A 25,824-nucleotide genomic window follows, 5' to 3' on the forward strand; every position below is an offset into this window, starting at 1 on the left:
CAGGGAGGGGAGTAGAGAAAAATGTAGAGCTCAATAAAAATCAATAAAAAATATTTAAAAATAAAACAATCCCTCCAGGTCTAAGGAATCCAACTCTCTCTTCTGGTCTGCACAGGTACTATACACTCATGGTATACAGACTCACATACAGGTAAAACACTAACACATATAAAATAGACCATATCCAAAGGAAATCCTTGGAACTAATTTTTAATGATTTATTCTGATTTATTTTTATGGGCTATGGCATTTAAAGCATTAATCACAAAACATAAATTCTGTTGTATTCCTCTTTTGTACCTTATATGTGACCCACCTTCAGGATCAGAGGAAATAGCATAGTTAGTAAACTTCTTGCCTTACAAACACAAAAACCTGAGTTCGATCCCCTGGAACCTCTATAAAAAAGACAAAGGGATGACACACACTTGCAATCTCAGTGCAAGGGAGGCAGAGGCAGGTAGATTCCTGTGGCTCGCTAGCCAGCCACCCTATCCCAATTGCTAAGATCTAAGTCAATGAAAGGCCTTACCTGGTGAGTGGATGGCTTTACTAAAGAACAATACCTGAAGGGCTGGAGGATGAATCAGAGGTTAGGAGCACTTGCTGCTCTGCTAGAGACCCAAGTTTGATCTCAACATTCACGTTGAGTGGCTCACAATTCCCTGATTCCCTGTAACTCCATATCTAGGGGATATGATGCCCTCTTCTGGCTAGAACAGGCACCAGGCATCTGTATGTCCGAGTATGTATATATATATATATATGTGTGTGTGTGTGTGTGTGTGTGTGTGTGTGTGTGTATCCACATATATATATCCATCCCCACCTGACATACACACGCACATCACTTTTTAAAAAATCTTTAAAACACACACCTGAGAATATACTTGGTACACACAAACACATTTACCTTCATACATATGAATGTACATACATACTTAGATACATACATACAGGAAAAATGTGTAAATTTATAAATAAAAGCAAGCAAACTTTTCAACCCAAATCTTCAAGGAACTCTTCATTTACTCCTCATACCACAAACCTCATCTTCTGCTAAATCCCGCCATGTTTTTCCTCTTTGCCTCCTCTTCTCCATCACAAAACTTACCTGTAGTAGAAGTGCCCTTCATTTCATTCATGTAGCTCTTTTTCATTAGCGGAATACATTGGATGTCAACTCTGCACCCAGTTCTATTAAAGGCAACATAAAGACAAGCACTGGCAGTCACACAGCACCCAGACAGGAAGCAGTGGCCACCATGTGGCTATAGTGGGCGAGTGCTAATGGACCCAGGGGGATCTGACTACCTAGTGTGCCCTTCTGTGGAGAGATCCATAAAATGCTCAGGGGAGACTAATAGTTCAGCTGAGCCCAACCAGATACACAGAATTCAGCCATGTGTAGAACAGAGAGAGAAAAAAACCCAAGCAGATGGGTTATCTCTAGTACCGCTGTGTGTCAATCATCCTTGAACCTTCGCAAATCTTTGTGCCATCTTTCTTACATTGTTTTAAGTGTGAAACCCAGCTTAGCCTCAGACTCAAACTCCTCCTGTCTCAACCTTCTAAGCTCTGGGATCACAGTCGTGCACCACCATGGACCCAGCTTTCCTTCCACGCTCATTATCACTCAGATGCCATTCACTTGTTCATTCCACAGATGGCTTTGGAACAGCATCTTTTCTGGGCATTAGATAAATATCGCGAGACCTGGAACTTAACATCCGCTTCTTGTATAACATGACTTCTTTTGGTGTGTTCTACCTAGAAAGTTTGTAGCAGGCATATTCAGCTTTTTCTTCCACTACTGACTATCCCATACTACTTCCCGGACCCCAAATTGGCTGATTATCACAGTCCTACCTCCACTAGTTTAATATTAACTTTAAAAGCCATCCACCTAGGTGTGGGGCCACACATCTCTAATCCCAGAACTCCACAGCCAGAGGCAGGTGGGTTTCTGTGAGTTCAAGACCATCCTGGTCTACATAGTGACTTCCAAGTTAGGCAGGGCTACACAGTGAGACCTTGTCGAAAGAAAGAAAGAAAGGAAGAAAGAAAGAAAGAAAGAAAGAAAGAAAGGAAGGAAGGAAGGAAGGAAGGAAGGAAGGAAGGGAAAAAGGAAGGAAGGAAGAAAGAAAGAAAGAAAGAAAGAAAGAAAGAAAGAAAGAAAGAAAGAAAGAAAGAAGAAAAATCATACACACACAGAAACACACACACACCATTTGTTGCTAGTCTTGATGCTGTATTCAACCTCACTGGAAAATCTTCCTGCTTCCTCTTTAAAACTCTAAGCAAGCCCATCAAAAGGAGTTATATTAGACTTGAGAGTGATTTACATCTCAAGAAAACCCACAGAATCAACTAACCTGGGCTCATAGGAACTCACAGAGACTGAACCAACAACTAGGGAGCCTGCATGGGACTGACCTAGGCCCTCTGCATATATGTTACAGTTGAGTAGCGTGATCTTCTTGTGGGTCTCCAAACAGTGGGAGCAAGAGTATTCTCTGATTCTTTTATTGACTTTTGGGACCCTATTCATCATACTGGGTTGGCTTGCGCAGTCTTAATACATGGGGAGGTGTTTAGTCTTACTACAATATGATATGCCATGCCTGACATCCATGAGAGGCCTGCTTTTTTCTGACTAGAAACAAAAGAGGAGTGGATGGGGGGGGGGGGTAAAGAGGTGGTGGGAGGAGCGACTTTGAGGAGAGGAGGGAGGGGAAACTGCAATCAGAATGTAAAATAAATAAATAACAACAAATAAAGTCAAAAGTGTTTAACTAGAAAACAAAACAGGGCTTATACAGATTCAGCTTTATAAAACACTGACATTCGTCTCTCTGTAGAACTCCCAAAATATAACCAACTCAATGTAAGTCTCAGAATGAAATATAGAGAAAGCACCACTATTGGAGACCCCTAAGCTGTGTTTTAGCATAGACTAGACAACTGGCTAGTTTGTGGGGCACCCTGAGTAAGTTCCTTACCTCGATGAGCCTCATGTATCATCTGAAAGTTGAGGGTGATGATGTCAGTTCACATAGCCTCTGTACCAGAAACCATACCCATCAATGGGCCTTTGACCAATGACACTCAAATCAATGAGAAGCTAAAGAATAAATACATAGGCCATATGGGAAGAAGTTAAAACTCTTGGTTTCATTAAATTTATCTCCAACTTGTCCTTTCCTCCGATGGACCAAGCTCACAAACAACTAAGCAGGCATGATCAACCAGGATAAAGATGTGAACTCTGCCTAAGTTTTGTACCTTGCAACCCCTTCATGTGTATGTGTCGCTTGTGTTGGGGTCTCCCACATCTAGGAGCAGAAATCTCGATATGGAGAACTTTAACACCGAAGTAAACATTCCCCCTGGAGCAAAGGTGCAATTTGAACTTCATTACCAGGAAGTAAAGTGGAGGAAGCTGGGGTCCTATGAGCACAAGATTCATCTGCAGCCAGGAAGGCTGGCCAAACACTTGGAGGTGAGCCTGAGTTTATGCAGTCAGCAATAGTGTGTATCTTTGCTTTATTTTTGTTGCCGCTACCATTGGTGGTGTTTTACGGCCTTAGCTCTGAAAGGCAATGCAGTATACTGAAAAGATTCGGGGTTTGAGTCAGCCACACTGCTTCTCTACAGGCTCCAACACGAGCTTTCCTTAAGCGCTCATCAGTGTGTTGGTTGTTGTAACAAATTATCAGTGTAACCTAAAACAACAAACATCTGTTGTCACGGTCATTCAGGCACCCGAGGAGTGCATATGGATTGTCCCCAGACTGGGAGGATGAATTAATCCTTGTATAATTTTAATTCTAAGCTGAGAGTGTAGAACACATATTTTTCTTGCTGCTGGTATCTGGCAGGTGCTGACAGTCGTTGGCCTGCGGCCCTTCGCCTCTAATATTTGCTCGTACTCTGAGAATCTCAAATCTCCTTCTACCTTCCTCTTGCTGGATGAAGAGCCGAGTAGCAGAGGATGACATCCCCTCAAGATCCTTAACTTAGTCACATCCCTGAAGACTTGTTTCCAATAAGCTCAAATTCAGATTCAAGGGCTTGAGTAATGCACCCTTCATGGAACCACCACCCGACTCACAAAGCTTCAGGGTGAAGGCATCGTGAGCTTCTACTTTGACATCTGTAAAAGGTGTACCATTTGAGATTTGAGTCTTGCAGCCACTTGAATCATAAGCCAAATATACGACTTTGCCTATAAGGTATCCAGTCTAAAAGTTTTAACAAACCTAAAAGTGGAATAATATACTGTTTTCATACTGTTCTATTACACACACACACACACACCACGAAACACTCGTGCACATAAAATAAAATTAAAATAATTTAGATCCCTTAGTGCTAGCATCCTGGAGAAATGCTCTTGGATGGCTTCTAATGTGGTGAAGAAACAGGCAGCCAGCTCTATGCAGAAGAGGGAAAATATATGACCTCTGTTCATATCAATTTCCTGTCTTGAGAACTAACTCACATCACAATTCCATCATTCATCCCTTCTGGGGTGATACCCAGTTATCTTGTTTGGCCCAATCTCTTGTTTGTGTGTAGGGGTATATGGGTGTGTTCATGTGTGCACTCTCCTGTGAGTGTGCATGCAGAGGCCAGAGGTTAGCTTCAGGGATCTTCTATTTTCCACTTTTTTTTCAAGGCATGATCTTTTCCTGAACCTGAATCTCATTTCCTGGCCAGCGGCCTCCAGGCCCCTCCTGTCTCCATCTCCTGGTGCTGAGTTTATAAGTGCATGCTGACATACCCACGGACATTGAGACTGGACATGAGTAATGGGGACTAGAATTTAGATTCTCACACTTGTCTGGGAAAGCGCTTAACCCACTGAGCCATCTCCAGCCTGAGACCCACCCACTTCAGCTAGTGCCATACCAGTGACCATGCTTCCAGCATATGAACCGTTGGGAGGCCTTAAAGCCATGTCCTGATGGGCAGTGTTAATTGCCAACTTGACAGAATCTAGAATCACATGGGAGAGGGGTCTCTGGATATGCCTGCTGAGGGTTATCTTGATTATGTTAACTGACTGGGAAGACATATCTTAATTGTGGGTGGGGACATTTCCTGAGCAGGGGATGCTGGACGATGTTAAATGGAACTGGATTAAAGAGCAGCAGCTTGCATTCATCCCTATCTGTCTCCTGATTGGGTGTAATGGGATTTGCTTCTCCATGCTCCTGCTGCCCATTATGGTCTGGGCCCACCATGATGGTCTGGGTCTTGAACTGTGAGCAAACACAAAACCAGGCTCTCTTAAGATACTCTTGTCCATATTTTATCACAGCCACAGGAAAAGAAGTTAAGTCATACATCCAAATCACGGTCAGGGAAAATAAATCCTAGAGGAACGAGGCTATAGAAAGGTATTGAAAGCTAGCAGCAGCAAGATAGCTGCAGCAAGATAGGTCGTATCCAGGAACTCTCCAGAATAGCCACGGAACCATGCTGTGGAAACTGGGAGATGAAAGAAAGCATCAGAGAGCTCAACAGTAATTTTACTTCCTGCTTTAAAGGTCTCTAAAGACTTAATTCTGTTATTCCCTCTCCCCTTTTAGGTGAACGTGTGGATTGTTGAACCTCAAGGGATGAGATATCTCCATGTTCCTGACACTTTTGAAGGCCATTTCCAAGGTGTTCCAGTCATATCCAAAGGACACCAGAAGGTACCCAATCATTGCCTGTTGTCAGTTGAGTGGGCACTAGGTCCTGGCCCTTTATCTCCTGTGCCCTGGGCAGTGAAACAAAAAAGAGTGACTTGAGCCGAGGTCAAAGACTAGAGTTTCTTTCCTATTAAATATCAATATAAAATAAATATAAAAAAATAAAGCAACACTTCCAGTTATGTAATTTCATTTTGACCATTTTGGAACCTTCTATTTCCCAAGTCATCTACTTGACCAGTAGTTAAATTCAACTTTCACATAGAGAATTTTCATTACTCAAGAAAAGTTCATTTTAATTATTCTTGCCTTGATGGCCAATAACACACAACTATGAAAAGGTCAGTTTCCTCTAAGAACTTACACAGACCCTTTCCAGAGCTGGGAGCCATTCCTTCCACAGTTTGGGGGAGAGGGGCAGAATCTTTGAATCTCTTTTTTAAAGGCCTGGCGCATGACAAACAGCACCGCAGTTTGTTGACTGCTCCACTATGCCCTAGCGCTGACACTTCCCAAAGTATTAGGCCAGTGGATGCAGTCCGCATGCTGTTCTCCTGTGTGCATGACAAGAGGCAGCTGCCAAGTCCTCAGCTGTCAGGATCTGGGAGCAAAGATCAGCGTCTGATGTCCCATCCTTTGCAGGCACATGTCTCCTTCAAGCCCACAGTAGCACAACAAAGAAAATGCCCCAACTGCACCCAGACTGCAGTGGATGGAGAGCTGGTGGTGCTGTATGATGTCAGCAGAGAAGAGAAGGCCGGGGAGCTGGAGGTAAGTGCCAGCTGGCTCCAGAACTATCCAGCTGAGGCCACCAATTGCATTGCAATTGAACAACCTCCTTGGCTTGTAAGTCACTTCTAGTTGTCAAGGAAAGTGTTCAGGATAAAGAGAAGAGACTAGAATGATGTTTTTTTGATGTGCATTCAAGAATTATCTTTCATGCCATAAAAAATGAATAAAAGAATCTATAGAGATTGATTAGTTGGTAAAGTATTTGCCATGCAAGCCTGAAGCCCTGAGTTCAACCTCCAGAGCCTACATTAAAAAGTCTGGGGATGATGGCATGCTGTCCTAGTTTTGTTTTTGTTACTCTGATAAAAATGCCCTGACCCCCCCCCAAAAAAAAGTTAGGGGAGAAAAGGGGTCTATTTCTATTCAGCTTACAAGGTTATAAAGTCCTTCATAACAGGGAAGTCACAATGGCAAGAAGTTAGAGCTGCTACTCACGTCACATCTTTAGTTAAGAGCAGAGATAAATGGATGTGTGCATGTTCACTCGCTTGTTTGCTTAAGCTGAGCTAAATGTCTCTACTCTTGTGAAATTCAGAATCCCTCTGACAAGGGAATAGTGATGCCCATAGTGGGCCGGATCTTCCAACAACAGTTAATTAAAACAACCCCACATACATGGATATGGCCATAGGCCAACCAAATGCAGACAATTCCTTTGAGACTCTCTCCTTGGATCACTCAAAATTGCATCAATCTAATTGCATCAACGGTAGACTGTGCTAAACTCATCTCTCAGGGCCCAGCGTGGTTGCTATTTTGTTGGAGACTTCCTTCCTATCCATAACACTTAGCATGCTGTGCTGGAAACACTTGTTAGCTGTCTGCATCCTCACTGGTTGGGACCTATGAGGGCAGAGACTGCCTGATTCACCATTGCTTAGCAGAGTGCCTGGACAGAGGCTTGAGATAAAGACCAGTGAGGTAGAACGGGACAGAATGAAACAGAGTGGGGCGGGAAAGCAGCCTGGAGAAGGGCTTAGCCTCTCAGAGCAGAGGAGCAAGAGACATCAGAAAGGAAAGATGACCACAAGCCAAGTTTCTACCTCTGATCTTATTTTCATCTTCGGGAACACCTTCCTTCTGTAGCCCACCTCTCCTCTGTAGTCTCCAGGCTCCACTCCCTACCATCCAAACACTGGCCATCATCTGACTCGTACATATGCTTTGTTGTTCAGGTGTTTAATGGATACTTTGTGCACTTCTTTGCTCCTGAGAACCTGGACCCAATTCCCAAAAACATCCTTTTTGTGATAGATGTTAGTGGTTCCATGTGGGGAATAAAGATGAAACAGGTAAGAACTCTTTGGTTATGATGGTAGGTGAGAGTCTCATCTTCTGTGATTCTCTTTAGATAATGCAGTAATCGAATGTTCCCTCTGACTCCCTACTTTGGGCTAAAACTCAGAAACTGTACTCACTGACACTCACAGACTGAGGGTGCCAATTTTTCCCAATTTTGTGAGGTTATTGCATGTCCCCTGGGCTTATACCAAAATCAATGCTTCTTTGTTAAAAACAAAAGCAAAAGAAACTTTTCACCTCCATGTTTCCTACTTCCTTTTCCCTCTCCTGCGGTTTTTAATTCACTGTTTGAAAAGTCCCATATTAACCTATTGTCTTCTGCTCTAGTCATGCCTGAGTATATTGTTTGGCTTTGGTATATTGCCATTAGTCACAAGTAACTTTTAAAATCCACACATGCCTAGTGTGTGTGTGTGTGTGTGTGTGTGTGTGTGTGTGTGTGTGTGTGTGTGTGTGTGTGTGAGTGCACACGCGTGCTCGCGTTATGGCATTTGAGTGCCTGTGTGTGTCTATGTAGGTAGTGCACATGAGGACCAGAGATGAACTTTTGCTATCTCCCTCCATTACTCCCCGCTTTACCTTTGGAAACAGAGTCTCTTCTCACAGTAGGATAGACTGGCCAGCCAGCGAGTCCCTGAAGCTCTGCCTATCTCTGCTCCCTTAATGCTGAGGTTATGTGTGCACACCACCACATCTGGTTTTCACATGGGTGTTAGTGATCCAAACCCAAGTCTTTATACTATCACAGCAAGCTCTTTATCCACAGAGCCATCTCCCCAGACTTTGGTCTATCATTTTTATTTAATTATCATTCCTTGGGGTAATGATCCTGCCTCATGTCTTCTAGTTCAGAGATCAACGTAAGCTTATTCATGATAAATAGAAGCAAATCTAAACAACAAATGAGGTTTTTGTTTATTTGTTTTGTCTTTTGGGGTTTTGGGGGTATGGATTTTGAGACAGGGTTTCCCTGTGTATCCCTGACTGTCCTGGAAGTTGCTATGTAGACCAGGTTGGCCTCAAACTCAGAGATCCATCTGCTTCAGCCTCCTGAGTGCTGGGATTAAAGGTGTGTGCCACCACTGCCCATTAAGTCAAATAATTTGAACAATCTACTAACTATTCCTTCATTGGAAGCCATTTTGACCACCTTAAGTGATTACTACCTTAAGTAATTACTACTCCGTAACAACCCAAAGAAGTTGGTGTCTTGAATGATCCCGGCCCACCTGAGCTTGCACTGCACTATAGATCCTCCAGGAATGTGCTGATGATAGCTGGTATGGTTCTTCTTCGCTGTGGGAGGCTGTCCTGCGTATTTCATAATATTGAGCAGCACCTTTGGCCTCTGTCCACTTGATCTCAATAGTACAATGTCCATGCAAGTTGTGACAGTTAAAAATTACACCAGGGTTAAAGGGATAGGATAATTGCTAACATCTCTGCCTCGTACCTATGATGAGCTGAGTTTGATTCCCAACATCCATGTGAAAAAAATCAAGCCTGGTAGCATGTGTTTATAATCCCAGCACTGGGGAGGCAGAAACGGACAGGTTCTAGAGTCTCACAGGCCAATCACCTCAGCACAATCAGCAAAAGGGAGGCCAATGAAAGACCCTGTCTCAATGGAAGAATGGATGAAGAAAGTATGGAATGTATACATATTAGAGTACTACTCAGCAATAAAAAACAAGGACTTCTTGAATTTTGCATACAAATGGATGGAAATAGAAAACACTATCCTGAGTGAGGTAAGCCAGACCCAAAAAGAGGAACATGGGATGTACTCACTCATATTTGGTTTCTAACCATAAACAAAGGACATTGAGCCTATAATTAGTGATCCTAGAGAAGCTAAATAAGGACAACCCAAAGAAAAACATATAGGCATCCTCCTGAATATTAACCTTCATCAGGCGATGAAAGGAGACAGAGACAGAGACCCACATTGGAGCACCGGACAGAAATCTCAAGGTCCAAATCAGGAGCAGAAGGAGAGGGAACACGATCATGGAACTCAGGACCGCGAGGGGTGCACCCACACACTGAGACAATGGGGATGTTCTATTGGGAACTCACCAAGGTCAACTGGCCTAGGTCTGAAAAAACTTGGGATAAAACCGGACTCGCTGAACATAGCGGACAATGAGGACTATTGAGAACTCAAGAACAATGGCAGTGGGTTTCTGATCCTACTGCACGTACTGGCTTTGTGGGAGCCTAGGCTGTTTGGATGCTCACCTTACTAGACCTGGATGGAGGTGGGTGGTCCTTGGACTTCCCACAGGGCAGGGAACCCTGATAGCTCTTTGGGCTTACGAGGGAGGGGGACTTGATTGAAGGAGGGGGAGGGAAATGGGAGGCGGTGGCGGGGAAGAGACAGAAATCTTTAATAAATAAATAAACGGAAAAAAAACCCACAGTAGATGGCATCTGAGGGATGACAACCAAGGTTCACATCTGGCCTCCACATGCACACATACACATATACATGTATAAATACACATGCATGCAAACACAGTGACTTCATATGTTGTCTTCTGTTTCTTGAGGGAACAGTTGTCTCCAGTTAAACATCATTATTCTAAAGCAAATGCTTGTTGACTGTTCCTTTGTTCCTTCTGCTTTTCCTTCACTCAACAACTATCTGTGCAGTGCCTACTGCAACTATTTGTGCTAGGCAGTCCAAGGGAATAAGAAAATTCGTGTTGCTTATCTTAAAGTAGAGCTAATCAAACCGGGGTGTTTAAGAAGACAGGCGATTGGAGTACCCAAAGCCCAATAGTACATGTGACTAATGGCCGCAGTGACTGACAAAAGGTTTCTTTAGTAAGTTGAGCTTGAGTCAGTACTTTAAGGTGAGCGAAGCCCTTGAGGGAACTCCTGATGTTTCCTTCAGCTTGAGGTGAATGTTATGAGGCTTCTCTCGGTCCTCTTTTGAACTAGACTGTAGAGGCGATGAAGACCATATTGGATGACCTAAGAACCGAAGACCAATTCTCTGTGGTTGACTTCAATCATAATGTTCGAACCTGGAGAAATGACTTAGTCTCAGCATCTAAAACACAAATTGCAGATGCCAAGAGATACATTGAGAAAATCCAGCCTAGTGGAGGTGAGTGAGTTTGATCTAAAGTCTACAGGGAAACTTCCAGAAGGTTCTAGTCTAGATTCACTTGAGAATCATAGTCCCTGCTGAGTGCTGTGATAGATCTTACACAATCTTAGCATTTAGGAGACTGATGCAGAAGAATTGTAATTTCAGTGTCCAAGGCTAGTTAGTTAGCTCAAGGCCAGCCTTGATCTTGGAGTACACAGTAAAACCTTGCCTCAAACAACAACAACCAAAAATTGTTATTCTCCACAAAACTGGTATTTGCCGAGTCTGCAGTAGTCTGCACTAAATAACACATTTACTGATTTAAAAAAAAATACTGCTTGTGGAGAAGTAAGAGCACAAAATATAGCTCAGACATGTCTTTAAACAGTCCATCATTTTACCAAAAAAAAATGTTTAGCAAGTAATTCTAGGCTTCTTTGCTAACTATGAAGTCATTCTAGGCTTTATTAACTATGTAATGTAATGTATGTATGTATTTGTAAAATGTAAGTACCTTCCAGAGCATTTTGGTAAGGTCATTTAGATTCCTAAGTTTGTTGCTTTATAAGATGACAGACTGATGCCTTATGGGGCTTATTCAACTCTAAAGGAATAGTTCTAATAAATAATTTACTGCATGGTGAGATCTTGATGGGCATAGAGAAATTTGTCACTTGGAAAGCAATCAAATGAATTTAATATTGAGCAAATTATGCATAAGTAGTTCATAGAAAGATGAACCTAAATCCAAGTTGCGGTGTGTGTGTGTGTGTGTGTGTGTGTGTGTGTGTGTGTGTGCGTGTATGTTTGGTAAACATTATGTTACTTTAACAGGCACAAATATCAATGAGGCACTCCTGCGAGCAATTTTCATTTTGAATGAAGCCAGCAACTTGGGATTGTTGAACCCTGACTCAGTCTCTCTGATTGTTTTGGTTTCTGATGGAGATCCAACAGTGGGCAAGTATTGTTTCAACTTTCTATTGATAAATGTTTTCACTGTTGCTTCTTAAGAATGTTATTTGCTTAACTGTGCAAACTGTGATGATGTATATATATATATATATATATATATATATATATATATATATATACATTTCTAAAACATTTTAAACTCTGGCTTCTGCAAGAACGTATCCCAGAAGCACCCAGGAGCAATCTTTTTAAAACTTTACATGAGAATATTTGCCTTTGCATAATAAGAGCTAATGAATGATAAAAGGCATCAAAATAAAAATAAAAGGAAATAAATATACAAAAATGTGCAAAAACAGAAAAGGACACCATCACAGCAGAGTTACCACCCAGAAAGGAGTGTCTCGGGGTCAATTTGCACAGCGATTCCTGACAGAAAGTCCTCGGGGCTGTAAAGCCACCCACACATAGTCAGGTGCTAATCCACCCCTCGGCATTGCTCCTGAATGCCTCTGTTTCTCCCCCACAGAACAGGCTCAGAAAGCTAAGGTTGAGTTCCAGTCTGTATTGAGAGAACTGCTAGTGCATGCTGGGAAACGCTTTTATTTCCTCAACATTATGTCTGGAAAGGTGGTAGATGGGAGTGGTGAATGGCCCGTATTTATCTCAGTTCCCACAGGAATGTCGTCTCTATTGTTCTCCACATCTCTTCCGACTGCCATGGAAGAAATGACTGCTGGCTTGTACAACCTTTAAATAAATCATTTTTCCTTATCTATAGAATAGTTTAAACATCTCCCTGTTCCTATGACCGGCCATTATTTCTATGTTTGTCTTTATATTGACAAGTATTGGAAATAATGAATGCTAGATGGCAGAGCAAGAATGAGTGGTCATGTGCACGAGGTTGGTGTCTAACCAGTGCTGTACCGCTGGAGAAAACAAAAGTATAGGAGGCAGCCATCACAATGGCAGCCAGGATTTCAGGAGGAGGAAGAGCGATCATTTCTTTAGTACCGAGACCAACCGGAACAGTTGTTGTGTGTTTGTGGTAGAGTTGCTATTTTCTTCATTCACATCTTGCAGCTTTTTAAGATGTAAGTTTTGAATAAAATCATAAAGAATACAAGGAAAAACATATTTTTTTAAAATTATGCCTGTTTCTTATTGTTCTTTCCTAATCACTCAGTGTCTGTGTTGGAGTTAGTCTCTAGCTACTAGCTTCCTGAGACATTAATGCATTCCTGTTTTACTTTATGCACAAATCTGTATATGTATGTACACACTATATGTATGTATATACATATATATATACATACATGCATAACATATAAGGATACCCTACATGTGCCCATTTACTTTGATTTTTGTCTTTTTTTTAAAAAAAAAAAAAAAAGCTCTGAGGAGCTGGAGAGATGGCTCAGTGGTTAAGAGCACTTGCTTTAGCAGAGGACCTAGGTTTGATTCCCAGCATCCAAATGGTGTCACACATTCATCTCTAATTCCAGTTCTAAATGACCCAGTGCCCTCTTCTGACCTCCACGGTCACCAAGCACACATATAGTGTACATATGCATACAGGCGAACCATTAATACACATAAAGTAAAGTAAGTAAATGGGTTTTTTTATTTAAATACATTTGATGGAACTGGGAAAATGACTTGGGGATGCAAGTACTTACTACACAACCATAAAGACCTGAATTTGACTCTCCAGAACCCATGCTCTTACAATAACTGGTCAGGGCTCTTCATCCCTGTAACGTCAGTGTTGTGGAGACAGGGACTGGAGGTGCCCAGGAGCTTGCTGGACAGCCTGCCTAGCCAGTACAGCAACTGTCCGGTTCAGTGGGAGACCCAGGCTCAAGGCAATAAGATGGAGGATGATACAGAAGGCAACCCAGTGCCAGCCTCTAGCTCCCGCAGGCAAGTGTGAGGTGTGAACACCGCACACGCACAAATACACCTCTCACTCTCTCACACTCACAAAGACACAGTGTCTTTGAACATGAAAGTAGGAGAAGAAAGAGGCAGCAAAAGTGGGAAGGGTGACAAAAATGGATACCGGGGTGAAAACGCTGGAAATACATCATGTGCACGTACAAAATGCCATGATAAAACCCAATTGACACAGAATCAACATATGCCAATAAAGCTTTTGAATGCTTTTGAGATTATTAACTATGAGTACAGAGAGTGGCTGCATAGGCTTTTCAGCTACACCATGATCTAACCAGGTTCCCTTGTGGGTGACTTGTTCTGAGCCGTTTCTAATGTCACTATGCTCAAATACTGTGGGTATGCACCATTGCCCTCACGTCAACGCTTAACAAAAGAGTGAATCTATTGAAAAAAACTCTAAATTTTGTCTTATTGGATCAAAGGGCAAATATAGTTTTTTTGTTTGTTTGTTATTTTTTCGAGACAGGGTTTCTCCATAGCTTTTTTTGGTTCCTGTCCTGGAACTAGCTCTTGTAGACCAGGCTGGCCTCGAACTCACAGAGATCTGCCTGCCTCTACCTCCTGAGTGCTGGGATTAAAGGCATGCGCCACCACCGTCCGGCTGCAAATATCGTTTTAGCCTTGAGAAAATTTGCTTATTATCCCCTTCTGACTGGTCCCTCTTGCTTTTCGGTCACGGCCAACTTCAGGTGAACTAAAATTGTCCAAAATTCAGAAGAACGTGAAGCAGAACATCCAGGATAACATCTCCTTGTTCAGTTTGGGGATAGGATTTGATGTCGACTATGATTTTTTGAAGAGACTGTCCAACGAAAACCGTGGCATCGCTCAACGGATCTACGGGAACCGTGACACATCCTCCCAGCTCAAGGTAGCTTTTCTCCCTTCCTGAAGACCATCCCGCGGCCCGAAACAGATTCCCGCAAAGACAGCTGAGCTTGGCTCGGATCTGTTGAAGCCATATTTGCTCTTACAATCCCAGCGACGGTTCATTGCCTTCTCACACGTTTCCCTCACTGCTTTCTGGCAGTGACATGTGAAACAGGGAGACCATGGCCAAACCAAACACTTGTCTGCTGTTTGAAACAAAAGCCTCGCACGTCTGCCAACCTCCTGGTCCCATGTGCAATTGCCCATCCCACTACAGTGGCTTCCTACTTTCTCTTGGAATTGCTTGGCATTCTGCATATCATTTTTGTAATGTAAACCACTAACTATGCCCATTAAGCTTCCTCAAACAAGAGAGACCTGTTATGTGGCATGATAAGTGCCTTGAATTCCAGCAAGTGGATCTCTGTGAGTTCAAGGCCAGCCTGTGTACATAGCAAGTTCCAGGCACACACACACACATACTAGTATATTTTATTGAACTTTTAAATAAAATCACTTTAATTAACACACAAGCCCTCCACACTGTTAGTTAAAGGAAGCCACTCAACACTTTTCCAGTCCTGAACTTTACACCTGTCAGTGAACTCTGTTCAGTTAGAATGGCCGTTCTGAAACAGGGAGTTTCACTTAGGGTTTTATGCTTTCAGTGGTTTTATTTACTTATCGATGACGATTACAGAGAGAGAAAGAGAGAGAGAGAGAGAGAGAGAGAGAGAGAGAGATGATGTCTGACTTGAGACTAGAAAATAGCTTTATACCCTCTTTCATGATTCCTGTGTTTATTAAATGGACAACCAAATGATGCCAACACCAGGCACACCATTTGAAGCTTTTGATACCTAGAAGATTCAGTCCTAATTCAGGTTATTTTAACTCAGATACAATTTTTTATGAATGCCCACATTTTCATTTCTGATCATAATAAAAAGTGAAGACATTTTTGACTCTGAAATAGTAGGTAATTTTCTAACATCATATTTTTGTTGTGTGACCCATAGTTCATGGCCACAGGCTTGTCCATCATCCCAAAGATCCATGCAGAGAAATGGAGAGTTGTCTGCTACGTATGTGAAAAGCCTCAGAAGAAAAATACTTTAGGTCTACAAACTGGTATGAAAATAACTATTTACGGATTGTTTTTTCTTTCCTGTGTCTTCTAGAAATTTTACAACCAGGTCTCTACTCCACTGCTGAGGAACGTTCAGTTCAACTACCCCCAGGCGTCAGTAACAGACGTCACTCAGAACAGTTTCCACAACTACTTTGGAGGTTCTGAGATAATGGTGGCAGGAAAATTTGATCCGACTAAATTGTCTGAAGTTCAGAGCATCATCACTGCGACTTCGGTACTTCTGCCTCCCTGCTTATTCTGAAGATCCTAACTTGTCTCCTACTACACTTGGTCTCTGTACTAACAAGCTAATCCTAGCTGGTCCCCTAGTACACTCAGCCTCTGTGTTAACAAGCTAACATTCTGCATCCCCAGGCTCTTGGGAAGCCATCCCTAGGAACTGAAAGGGAAGGATTGGCACATCTCTGCCATCTTTTCAACCATTCTATAAAACCTCACTTCTTCTCCCAAACCCAACCCTGGTCTCTGGAGTTTGTGAACTTAACCTATCCAATCAAGGCTCTCTTCCTTGTCTAACTCCAAAGTGCATCTACGGCAGAGGAGCTAACTGTTATTCTGGTCCCTGGGTATCTATCAACTGATGCTTCTCTTGTCCAGGCTAATACAGAATTGGTCTTGGAAACCCTGAGTCAGATGGATGACTTGGAGGATTTTCTATCAAAAGACAAGCATGCAGACCCTGACTTCACCAAAAAACTATGGGCCTATCTCACAATCAACCAGCTGTTAGCAGAGAGGTAAGGCAAGAAGAACATACACCTTGGAGATATACAAACATGAAATGTCCACCTATAACATTTGAAGTCAAGACTAGGGTTTTATAGCTTATTGGGAAAGCTCTTGCCTACCACATGCAAGGCTCTGCGTACAATTCCCATACTGTAAACCAAACAAGTGGGATATTTGAAGTCACAAGCAAGAATTATTTGGAACCAAGAAAGACATCAAATTAATGACGGGATCAGATTGTTACTGACTGGTCCCCAGCACTTTAATTAACATTGAGTTACTTCCTTTCTTTCCTTTTTATTAAAAATGTAACATTTGGCACCTGAAGATATGACTCAGCAGTTAAGAGCACTGGTTGTTCTTCCAGAGGAACTAGGTTCAACTTTCAGCACCCACATGACAGCTAATAACTTTCTGTATTTCCAGTTCCAGGGCATACAATGCCATCTTCTGATGTCTGTGGTCACTACACACATGTAGTGCAAGAGACAGACATGCACACAAAATACCTGTACACATTTTTTAATATTTAAAATTTAAATGTAACATGTGAAATGTGCAGAATGTATTAAATATATGTATATATATACATAAATGTATATATATAATCTTCAATGTAATGGCCATCCTGCTCTAAATATAGAACTATATATAAGGCCTCCTTTTCTACATCCAGGGGAGCCACTATTTTGGCATTTATTGTCATTGATTAGTTTTGTCTATTTCACATAACCACACAATCCTTTTTTGACTTTCACTCAGCATGATGCCCACAAGGCTTAGCCATGTTGCTGCGTGTGTCAGGAGTCCATTTATACTTCCTCTTGAAAACAGGACCAAGGAAAAACGTATGACTGTGTGATGACAGTGTTCCCCAAGGACAGGTCGCTGATATTTATCCCATCTCTGGCTTCTCAGCTGAGCTGCATTTTCATCTCTATCATAGCCCTCTCATTAGAGCATCCTCACCCGTGTGCACCAGAGCTTCATGGGGAATTTTCGCTAAAACTTACCTTTGCAGAGTTCCCACTTCACCCCTCAGGTCAGATTCCTGAAAAGATGGACAAAGGTCATTGAACTAGGTTACAGGAGCTGTAACCACCATATAACTGGACTCACAGACAAAATCCCTGATGTCAATGTGATTATGTATTTTTTTCTTTTTTTTTATTGATAAAAGGAGAATAAAAAAAAAACAAATTTCCACCTCCTCCCAGCCTCCCATTTCCCTCCCCCTTCTCCCATTCTTCTCCCCCTCCTCCCACCCTTCTCCCCCTCCTTCCACTCCTCTCCCCCTCCCTCTCCAGTCCAAAGAGCAGTCAGGGTTCCCTGCCCTGTGGTAAGTCCTAGGTCCTCCCCCCTCCGTCCATATCTAGGAAGGTGAACATCCAAACTGGCTAGGCTCCCACCAAGCCAGCACATTAAGTAGGATCAAAACCCCGTGCCATTGTCCTTGGCGTCTCATCAGCCCTCATTGTTCGCCATGTTCAGAGAGTCCAGTTTTATCCCATGCTTTTTCGGTAACAGTCCAGCTGGCCTTGGTGAGCTCCCAGTAGATCAGCTCCACTGTCTCAGTGGGTGGGTGCTCCCCTCGTGGTCCCGACTTCTTTGCTCATGTTCTCCCTCCTTCTGCTCCTCATTGGGACCTTGGGAGCTCAGTCCAGTGCTCCAGTGTGTCTGTCTCTATCTCCATCCATCGCCAGATGAAAGTTCTAGGATGATATGCAAGATATTCGTCAGTATTGCTCTAGGATAGGGTCATTTCAGGTTCCCTATCCTCAGCTGCCCAAGGAACTAACTGGGGACATCTCCTTGGGCTCCTGGGAGCCACTCTAGGGTCAGGTCTCTTGCCCACCCTAAAGTGGCTCCCTTAACTAAGAATTGTGGTTGTGCTCCCCTATCCAACCTTCCTTTATCCCGATCCTCCTGTTTCCCCAAGTCCCCCCCTCCTTCCCTTCTACCTTTTCTCTCCCCATCTCCCCTTACCCCCATCCCACCCACCCCCGAGATCCCAGTTTTCTCCCCGGCAATTTTGTCTACTTCCCTTAGCCAAGAGGATAACTATATGTTTTTCCTTGGGTTCACCTTCTTACTTAGCTTCTTTAGGTTTACCTATTGTAGCCTCCGTGACCCCTATTTATGGCTAGAAACCAATTATGAGTGAGTACATCCCATGTTCATCTTTTTGGGTCTGGGATACCTCACTCAGGATAGTATTTTTTTAAAAAAAAAATACATGTGGCTATAAGCTGTGACTTTGAAGAAAGAACTATCCCTGTCTCGAGCAGAAGTACATTGGCCATATCTAAAGGCACAGAGAAATTGCTCTGGAAGCTAAATACTTACTTTTAAAGCCCTATGGAAATATCAGTGGTTGCTAGGATTTCAGGATATAGATAGAGTTTAGAGCATTTGAGAGGTTCAAGACAGAATTTGTCTGTGAAACAGTGCTAGCTGCTCTGGAACTAGCTCTCGTAGACCACGCTGGCTTCAAACTCACAGTGATCCACTTGCCTCTGCCTCCCAAGTGCTGGGATTAAAGGCATGTGCCGCCACCACCTGGTGAGCATAGAGCATTTTAGGGCTAAGGAACTCATCTATATGACTCTGTGATGATGGATGTGTTATATCTATTTATCCATGGGATGTACAAGTAAACCTGGGTATAAATTACTAATCTATATGTCAATGTATGTTACAAAGCACATCTCTGGTACAAGATTCTGTAATCCAAGAGGCTATGGGTGGGTGGGACACATGGAGAACCCTCAGTACCTTTTACACAATTTCACCATGAACCTACAACTGCTCTGAAAAAAAAAGTCATTAAAAATTATCCCTTGAGGGTGTTGGGCAGTGGTGGCTCATGCCTTTAATCCCAACACTCAGGAGGCAGAGGCAGGTGGATCTTTGTGAGTTTGAAGCCAGCATGGTCTACAGAGTGAGTCCCAGGACAGCCAGGACTGTTACACAGAGAAACTCTGTCTCAGAAGATAAATAAATACATTAATAAATAAATAATAGATCACTTGAAGGAACAGCGAGATGATTCAATAGATAAAGGTGCTTGTGGCCAAGCTTACCAACATGAGTTTGATCCTGGGGTTCGATATGATGGGAAGAGAGAACCAGCTCCCACTAGTTTTCTCTGGTTTTCACATAAGCCCTGTGGCACATGTGTGCACACGCACATACGCAAATAAATGTAATTTTTTATTTAATTACACATAAAACATATAAATGTAATTTTTGAAATATTCCCTTAAGACTACATAGCTAGACAAAACATTAAGGTTCCTGAAGCCTGTTAGTTCTGTTTGCCTGTTGCCTTAGAAGCCCTACCCTGTGCCCAGGTCTTGACTAAATATCAGAAAGGTGAGTGTTGGTTTGGGGCATGACTTTACCCTTGTGTATACTGACGTTATTCAATCTATCTTCTGAATGCAGAAGCCTGGCTCCTACTGCTACCATCAAGAGGAAAATCACAAAAACAATCTTGGAGATGTCTCTAGACCATCATATTGTGACTCCACTGACCGCCATGGTGATTGAGAATGAGGCTGGGGACGAACGCATGCTGGCTGACTCCCCACCGCAGGACCATTCTTGCTGCTCAGGTCAGTGCTTCGAGACCTCATGGGGCAACAGTACAGAGTGGCCTTCTTGCCTTGTGTTGAAGCCCCAATGCCTCTGTTTGGCTCCCAGCTTGTGTCCATAAGTGTTCAAGCTTATTCCTTCAGTTTGGTTTGACACTTTATGAACACCTGAAATCCCAGCATTCCCAAGGCCAAAGCAGGAGGTTTTGATATACGAGACCACTCTAGCTGCCTAGTGAATTCATGACTAGCCTAGGCTACATAACAAGACTCTGTCTCCAAATAAAGGAGGGAATTAAGAGATGGCTTGGTAGTTAAGAGCACTTGCCACATTCCAAAAGTATCAAGGTTTGATTCCCACATGTTGGCTCACATCTGCATCTGCATCTCCAGTTCCAGGGGCTCTAATACCTTCTGGATTATGTGGGCACAAGACATGTACACAGACAGGCATATATGTAAGCAAACACTCATACACAAAGAGCATAAAACATAAATAAAAACTTTTTTAAAAAGCAAAACAAGGGGCTGGAGAGATGGCTCAGAGGTTAAGAACATTGCCTGTTCTTCCAAAGGTCCTGAGTTCAATTCCCAGCAACCACATGGTGGCTCACAACCACTTGTAATGAGGTCTGGTGCCCTCTTCTGGCCTGCAGGCATACACACAGACAGAACATTGTATACATAATAAATAAATAAATAAATAAATAAATAAATAAATATTTTTAGCTGGGCGGTGGTGGTGCACGCTTTTAATCCCAGCACTCGGGAGGCAGAGGCAGGCGGATCTCTGGGAGTTCGAGGCCAGCCTGGTCTACAAAGGGAGTTCCAGGACAGGCTCCAAAGCTACAGAGAAACCCTGTCTCGAAAAACCAACCAACCAAAAAAAAAAGCAAAACAAAAGTCTTTAATGATTTATCATTTGACAATGTACTTCTCTAATCATTCTTTAAGATTTATTTTTATTGTGTCTGTATAAGAGCATCCTATGTATGTGCTGGTGTCCATGCTGGCCAGAGGAGGCAATCAGATCCCCTGGACCTAGAGTTACAAGCAGTTGTGAGCTGCCGGTTTGGGTGTTGGGAACCACAAACTCAGATTTTCTGCAAGAGCAGCAAGCATGCTCATCCGTTGAGCCATCTCTCCAAACAAACCCCCTTTCTCTAATATTAATTGAAAGCAAAGAATAGACAAGCATTTCGCTTAAGAAAGAGAGTATTACTTAGTCACTGGAGTCATTCTTTCTTAGCGCTACACTGTTTTAGCTGGGGCTTTGGCTCCTGGGGACTTTTAGCAGGGAAGCAGGAGAACTACATGAATTAGTTAGGAAAATAGGTTAGGGAAATGGCCGAGTCACTAAAAGGGTTGTCTTACAAGCATAAGGACCTGTTTCGAGACCCAACACCCACCTAAATAATCAGGGTGTGATGGCATGCACTTGCAATTCCAGCACCCAGGAGGTAGAGACAAGGGAATTCTTGGGGTTTAGTGGTTAGCCAGCTCTGCCTAAATCATTCCCAGGTCCCAGTGAGAGACTCTGATTCAAAGCACACGATAGAGAGCTCTTAAGAAATGACACTCGAGGTTAACCCCTGACCTCCCCTCAAATGTGCACCCACATGTATATATATATACACACATACCCCTCTATCTCACACACATACACACCTCTATCATATACATACACACCCCTCTATCACACACACACCTCTATCACACACACACCTCTATCACACACACACCTCTATCATATACACACACCTATCCACCCCTCTATCTCACACACATACACACCTCTATCATATACATACACACCCCTCTATCACACACACACCTCTATCATATACACACACCTATCCACCCCTCTATCACACACACACACACACACACTTCTTTAAAAGGAATATATATGGAAACTGGTTCCTAGACACAGCTTTGAAAGTCACCCTTGTGATCTATGTCCTATGGGAGTCTCCAGAAATGCCCAAGGCTAAGAGGACCTCTGATTGAATCAGTAAGATTCCCGCCTTAGTCTTGTTGATGCTTCGTCTCCCACCGTCCCAAGAGTGACTGCCATACGCTACAATGATCCTCCAAATTTTTAATTTTGTTCCAGTGGGTTTAATGGTATCTAGCCAAGGATAACCTTGAACTCGTTCCCTTGCCCTCACTTCCTGAGTGCTAGGGTTGTAGGCAGGTGTCACTATGCCCAGCAAGGCAGTTCCTTCTCCTTTTTATAGCACATCCATTTATAGTCCTAGATACCGGAAGAACGTGATCACAGGCTCCTGCGGTGGGATGCCATAGGGAGTAAGAGGAGGGAGGTCTCTGAAGAGGGGGGTCGTGGGCTGAAGCTCAGCAGTAGCGGGGCTTACTTTGCATGATCATGACCCTGCGTTTGGTACCTGGCACTACAGTTTGTAAAGAAAGTAGATAAAATTTTAGCTGAGACCTTTGGTTGGGGGAAGAGGATGAAAAAACCAGATTCTTTAAACTGAGTGAAATTCCTACAGAAGAGTATCTTAGGAATTAATGGATGTGGGTTCTTCTACACAGGTGCATTGTATTATGGCACCAAGGTTGCCCCAAGTTCCATCCCCTCGTGGGCCAGTCCGTCCCCGACACCAGTGATGGCCATGCTTGCGGTAGGAGCGAAGCCACTTGAGTCCACCCCACCACCACATGTGAATCGAGGTAAAAGCATTTCTCCTGTCTCAGCCCATCAGAATCCCATGTAAATTTCCATAAGTTAATAGAATCACTGTGTCTTGAGAAATTGGGTGACTCCTACAGGCATTGTTGCCTTTCATGGAGAGACAACAGCTCCATGTATTAGCTTACTGCAGCTGCTGTAACAAAAGAGCTGAGACTGGAGTGCCTCTGGTGTCTCTTATTAGAGCGCTAACCCTAGCATTGGGTCCTCACTCTCTGACTCATGGAAACCTAATGAGCTCCCAAGGGCTCCATGTCCAGATACTATCACGTTTTGAGGGGTAGGCCTCAGGATATGGATTTGCATGGGGACAAATCCATACCCAGCACTGTTTCCAACTGTATGAAGTGAACCCTCTGACATCAAAGAGACGCTCTTCTCAGGGAAATGCATGGTGGAGCATGGTTTCACATGTGATGAACAGCCTTGATTGGTTAATCGCTTGCTAGTTGCTCAGTAAGTGGATGTTATTATTGAATAGGAACTAACAGTGTTTTTATTTTTTATGCAAATGTATCATTGTCCTTGGCATAACAGCATGTGGGAGGCACAAATAGCAGATGTGATCATCTGGGAGCCAATAACATGTATTTGTTGGAGAAGTTGGGCACTGAGGCTCCTTTGTGCTGTCCTCAACCTTTTGACCCATTCCCTCTCCGCATCCGCATCCGCATCCGAGACAAAGGCGCCACCTGGAGAACGTAGGCGTCAGTGCATCTCCTCGACGCCCCGGTTACCAGAACCTGCAGTCTTTGATTCCGCAGGCATTCAGTCCTTTACAGCTTTGCAAAGGATAAAGTTTACTCACATGCTGACTGAATATGGGGGATCAGGGACAAAGCTCTCAAAGCCACATCTCCTAGGGCTTGAGGATATTTACAGGGCAAAGAAACAGTGATTAATGTGTGGGGAAAGATGATCAGAGGGGGAGGAACCCGTGGTTTACAAAGATACAGTTAAATTCCAGAGGCCTTTGTGAAATGCACATTCAGAAAAGGGAGGTGTCGGCATCGTCTGAAGGGGGAGTGACATCATACGGTCACCCACCGGACACTTCTGCGTGTCCCAGGGAAGAGTCGGTGACTTCACCAAGCAAGGTCTTCGAGGCTCTGAGAAGGAACTAGGCACCGTTACCACCATGATCCAAACACACCCAATTGCTGCCCACAGCAAAGCTAGGAGACAAACAGTGGATCGCTCAGGTGTGTCACCTCTGTGGTCAGTGCTTGTCAAAGCTGACAGAAAGCAACCGCAGCTGAGGGTTTGCCCAGGCTCCACCTCCAACCCCAGGTTCCAGGGTTCCCTGACATTGTCACTTTCACTTACTTCCTGGCAGCCCCTGGAGCTTGTATGCACTCCACGTCCTTCTGTCTCTTAGAGAACAGACTTTGGGCATTCTAAAAGTGCTTCCTGTCCCCTCCATGAGGGAAGGAAGGCCCTACCAGTCTGAAGCAAAGGGTTGTTAGAAAAAGAAGTGGAAGACTGTTCCCGATGCTAATACAAATGCAGATCTATATCTTCTCTTGAATAGATTCATACTTAAAAATTTTCAGATGGGTCAGTGAGGTGACTCAGGGGATAAAGGCACTTGCTAACAAGCCTAATATCCTGAATTCAATCCTGGAACCCACTTGGTAGGAGAGAAGAGACTAGCACAACTTATCATCTGAACTCCACATGCCTGTTCCACATAGACACAGGCCCATATGTATATATACACACACAATAAATAAATATAAATTTTTTAAAAAGGAAAGAAGCTTCAGGACTGATGTTTTAAGACTGTGAAGCCAGCACAGCAGCATAGGCTGGCAATACCTAACTGATGTAGAAAGATCATAGGTGTAAGGCTAGCATGGGCCATCCAAGGAAACCCTGTCTTATAGAACAATAAATTAAAATTAAAACAAAATAAAATGATTAAAAAACATTAACTCCAGACTGGGTGGGTGGCACCTCTTATCTCAGTACTCAAGGTGAAAGCAGAACCTTGAGTTTGAGGTGAACATGGGCCATATAACAATACCCCATCTCCCAAAAGAATGGTTGAGGGCGTCCCTCAGTGAAAGGGCACACACCTAGTGTGTGCAAAGCCCTAGGTTTGATATCACAGTACAGCGGTTGCAGGGAAAGGGAAAGGAGAAGGGAGGGAGGGAGAAAGAGAGAGACTCTGATTGTTTATCTACACACACCAAGCATCCTTTTGTGATAAGGAAACAGCAAGGACTTAGGGTGAACATATTAAGTAGCTTTGTCTCACTTCCTGTGCTTTGTCTCTGAAAGTATTATTTGTGGCCCCAAATGATTTGGTGTTTCTGTTTTGCTGATAATAGTCCTTATAGCCACACTCCTGAGTAGGGCCCCTGTGTGGAAGATTGGTGAGCAGGGCTTGTACATTGAGTGGTCCCAAGAGCAGGACAAACTATGACGTCCAGTATGTGAGCCATGCACACTGTCACCTTGCAGACCAAAGCTTTTTGCAACAAAAAGAGAAGCCTATTTCAAAATAATCTTCCCAGTAAGCCCACACGGCCTCTTCCACCTTCTAGTCTGCTGTTTGATCCAATAACAAGACTGGCCTTGAATCAGAGCATCCTGGGGTCCAACTCTTCCCACGTGACCATGAGCCATATACTGAAACTTCTCTGGTCTCAGTTATCCTACCTGCAATGTGGGGTAACAGTTATAGAGCAGTTATAATGTAAGATTCTCATATGTAGACATTTAACAAAATCCAGGTAGTATTATAAACTTTAGGATTTCAAGAATGTATGAAGTCACCATGGAGATCGTCAATCTATTTCCAACCCTATTGAAAGTTAAAGCTACAACAACTAGCTTAAATTTGCCTAGAAACTCATCAATTCAATATAGTAGGAACGAGTGGATATTGTTTACCAATCTGACAGGATTTCAGTAAAGCAGGATGTCAGAAATAACCACTGTCTTCGATAAAACAATTTTATTCAAGCAAACAGTCTTAGTCAGTG

The 25,824-nt window shown here is 43.2% G+C and overlaps 1 protein-coding gene across 1 annotated transcript in view; it reads left to right on the plus strand.

Annotated features, from left to right (window-relative positions):
* Itih2 (inter-alpha-trypsin inhibitor heavy chain 2) overlaps positions 1 to 25,824 on the plus strand; it is a 40,175-nt gene that overhangs the window by 9,477 nt on the left and 4,874 nt on the right. The window contains exons 6-16 of the mRNA XM_075970348.1: positions 3,340 to 3,502; positions 5,598 to 5,705; positions 6,345 to 6,473; positions 7,670 to 7,786; positions 10,743 to 10,911; positions 11,731 to 11,856; positions 14,463 to 14,644; positions 15,825 to 16,010; positions 16,394 to 16,533; positions 19,973 to 20,142; positions 22,678 to 22,815. Of these exons, the coding sequence (XP_075826463.1) occupies positions 3,340 to 3,502; positions 5,598 to 5,705; positions 6,345 to 6,473; positions 7,670 to 7,786; positions 10,743 to 10,911; positions 11,731 to 11,856; positions 14,463 to 14,644; positions 15,825 to 16,010; positions 16,394 to 16,533; positions 19,973 to 20,142; positions 22,678 to 22,815 (1,628 nt within the window). The remainder of the gene's footprint in view (positions 1 to 3,339; positions 3,503 to 5,597; positions 5,706 to 6,344; positions 6,474 to 7,669; positions 7,787 to 10,742; positions 10,912 to 11,730; positions 11,857 to 14,462; positions 14,645 to 15,824; positions 16,011 to 16,393; positions 16,534 to 19,972; positions 20,143 to 22,677; positions 22,816 to 25,824) is intronic.

This window comes from Microtus pennsylvanicus, chromosome 4 (genome assembly GCF_037038515.1).
Source record: "Microtus pennsylvanicus isolate mMicPen1 chromosome 4, mMicPen1.hap1, whole genome shotgun sequence".
Taxonomy (NCBI): domain Eukaryota; kingdom Metazoa; phylum Chordata; class Mammalia; order Rodentia; family Cricetidae; genus Microtus; species Microtus pennsylvanicus.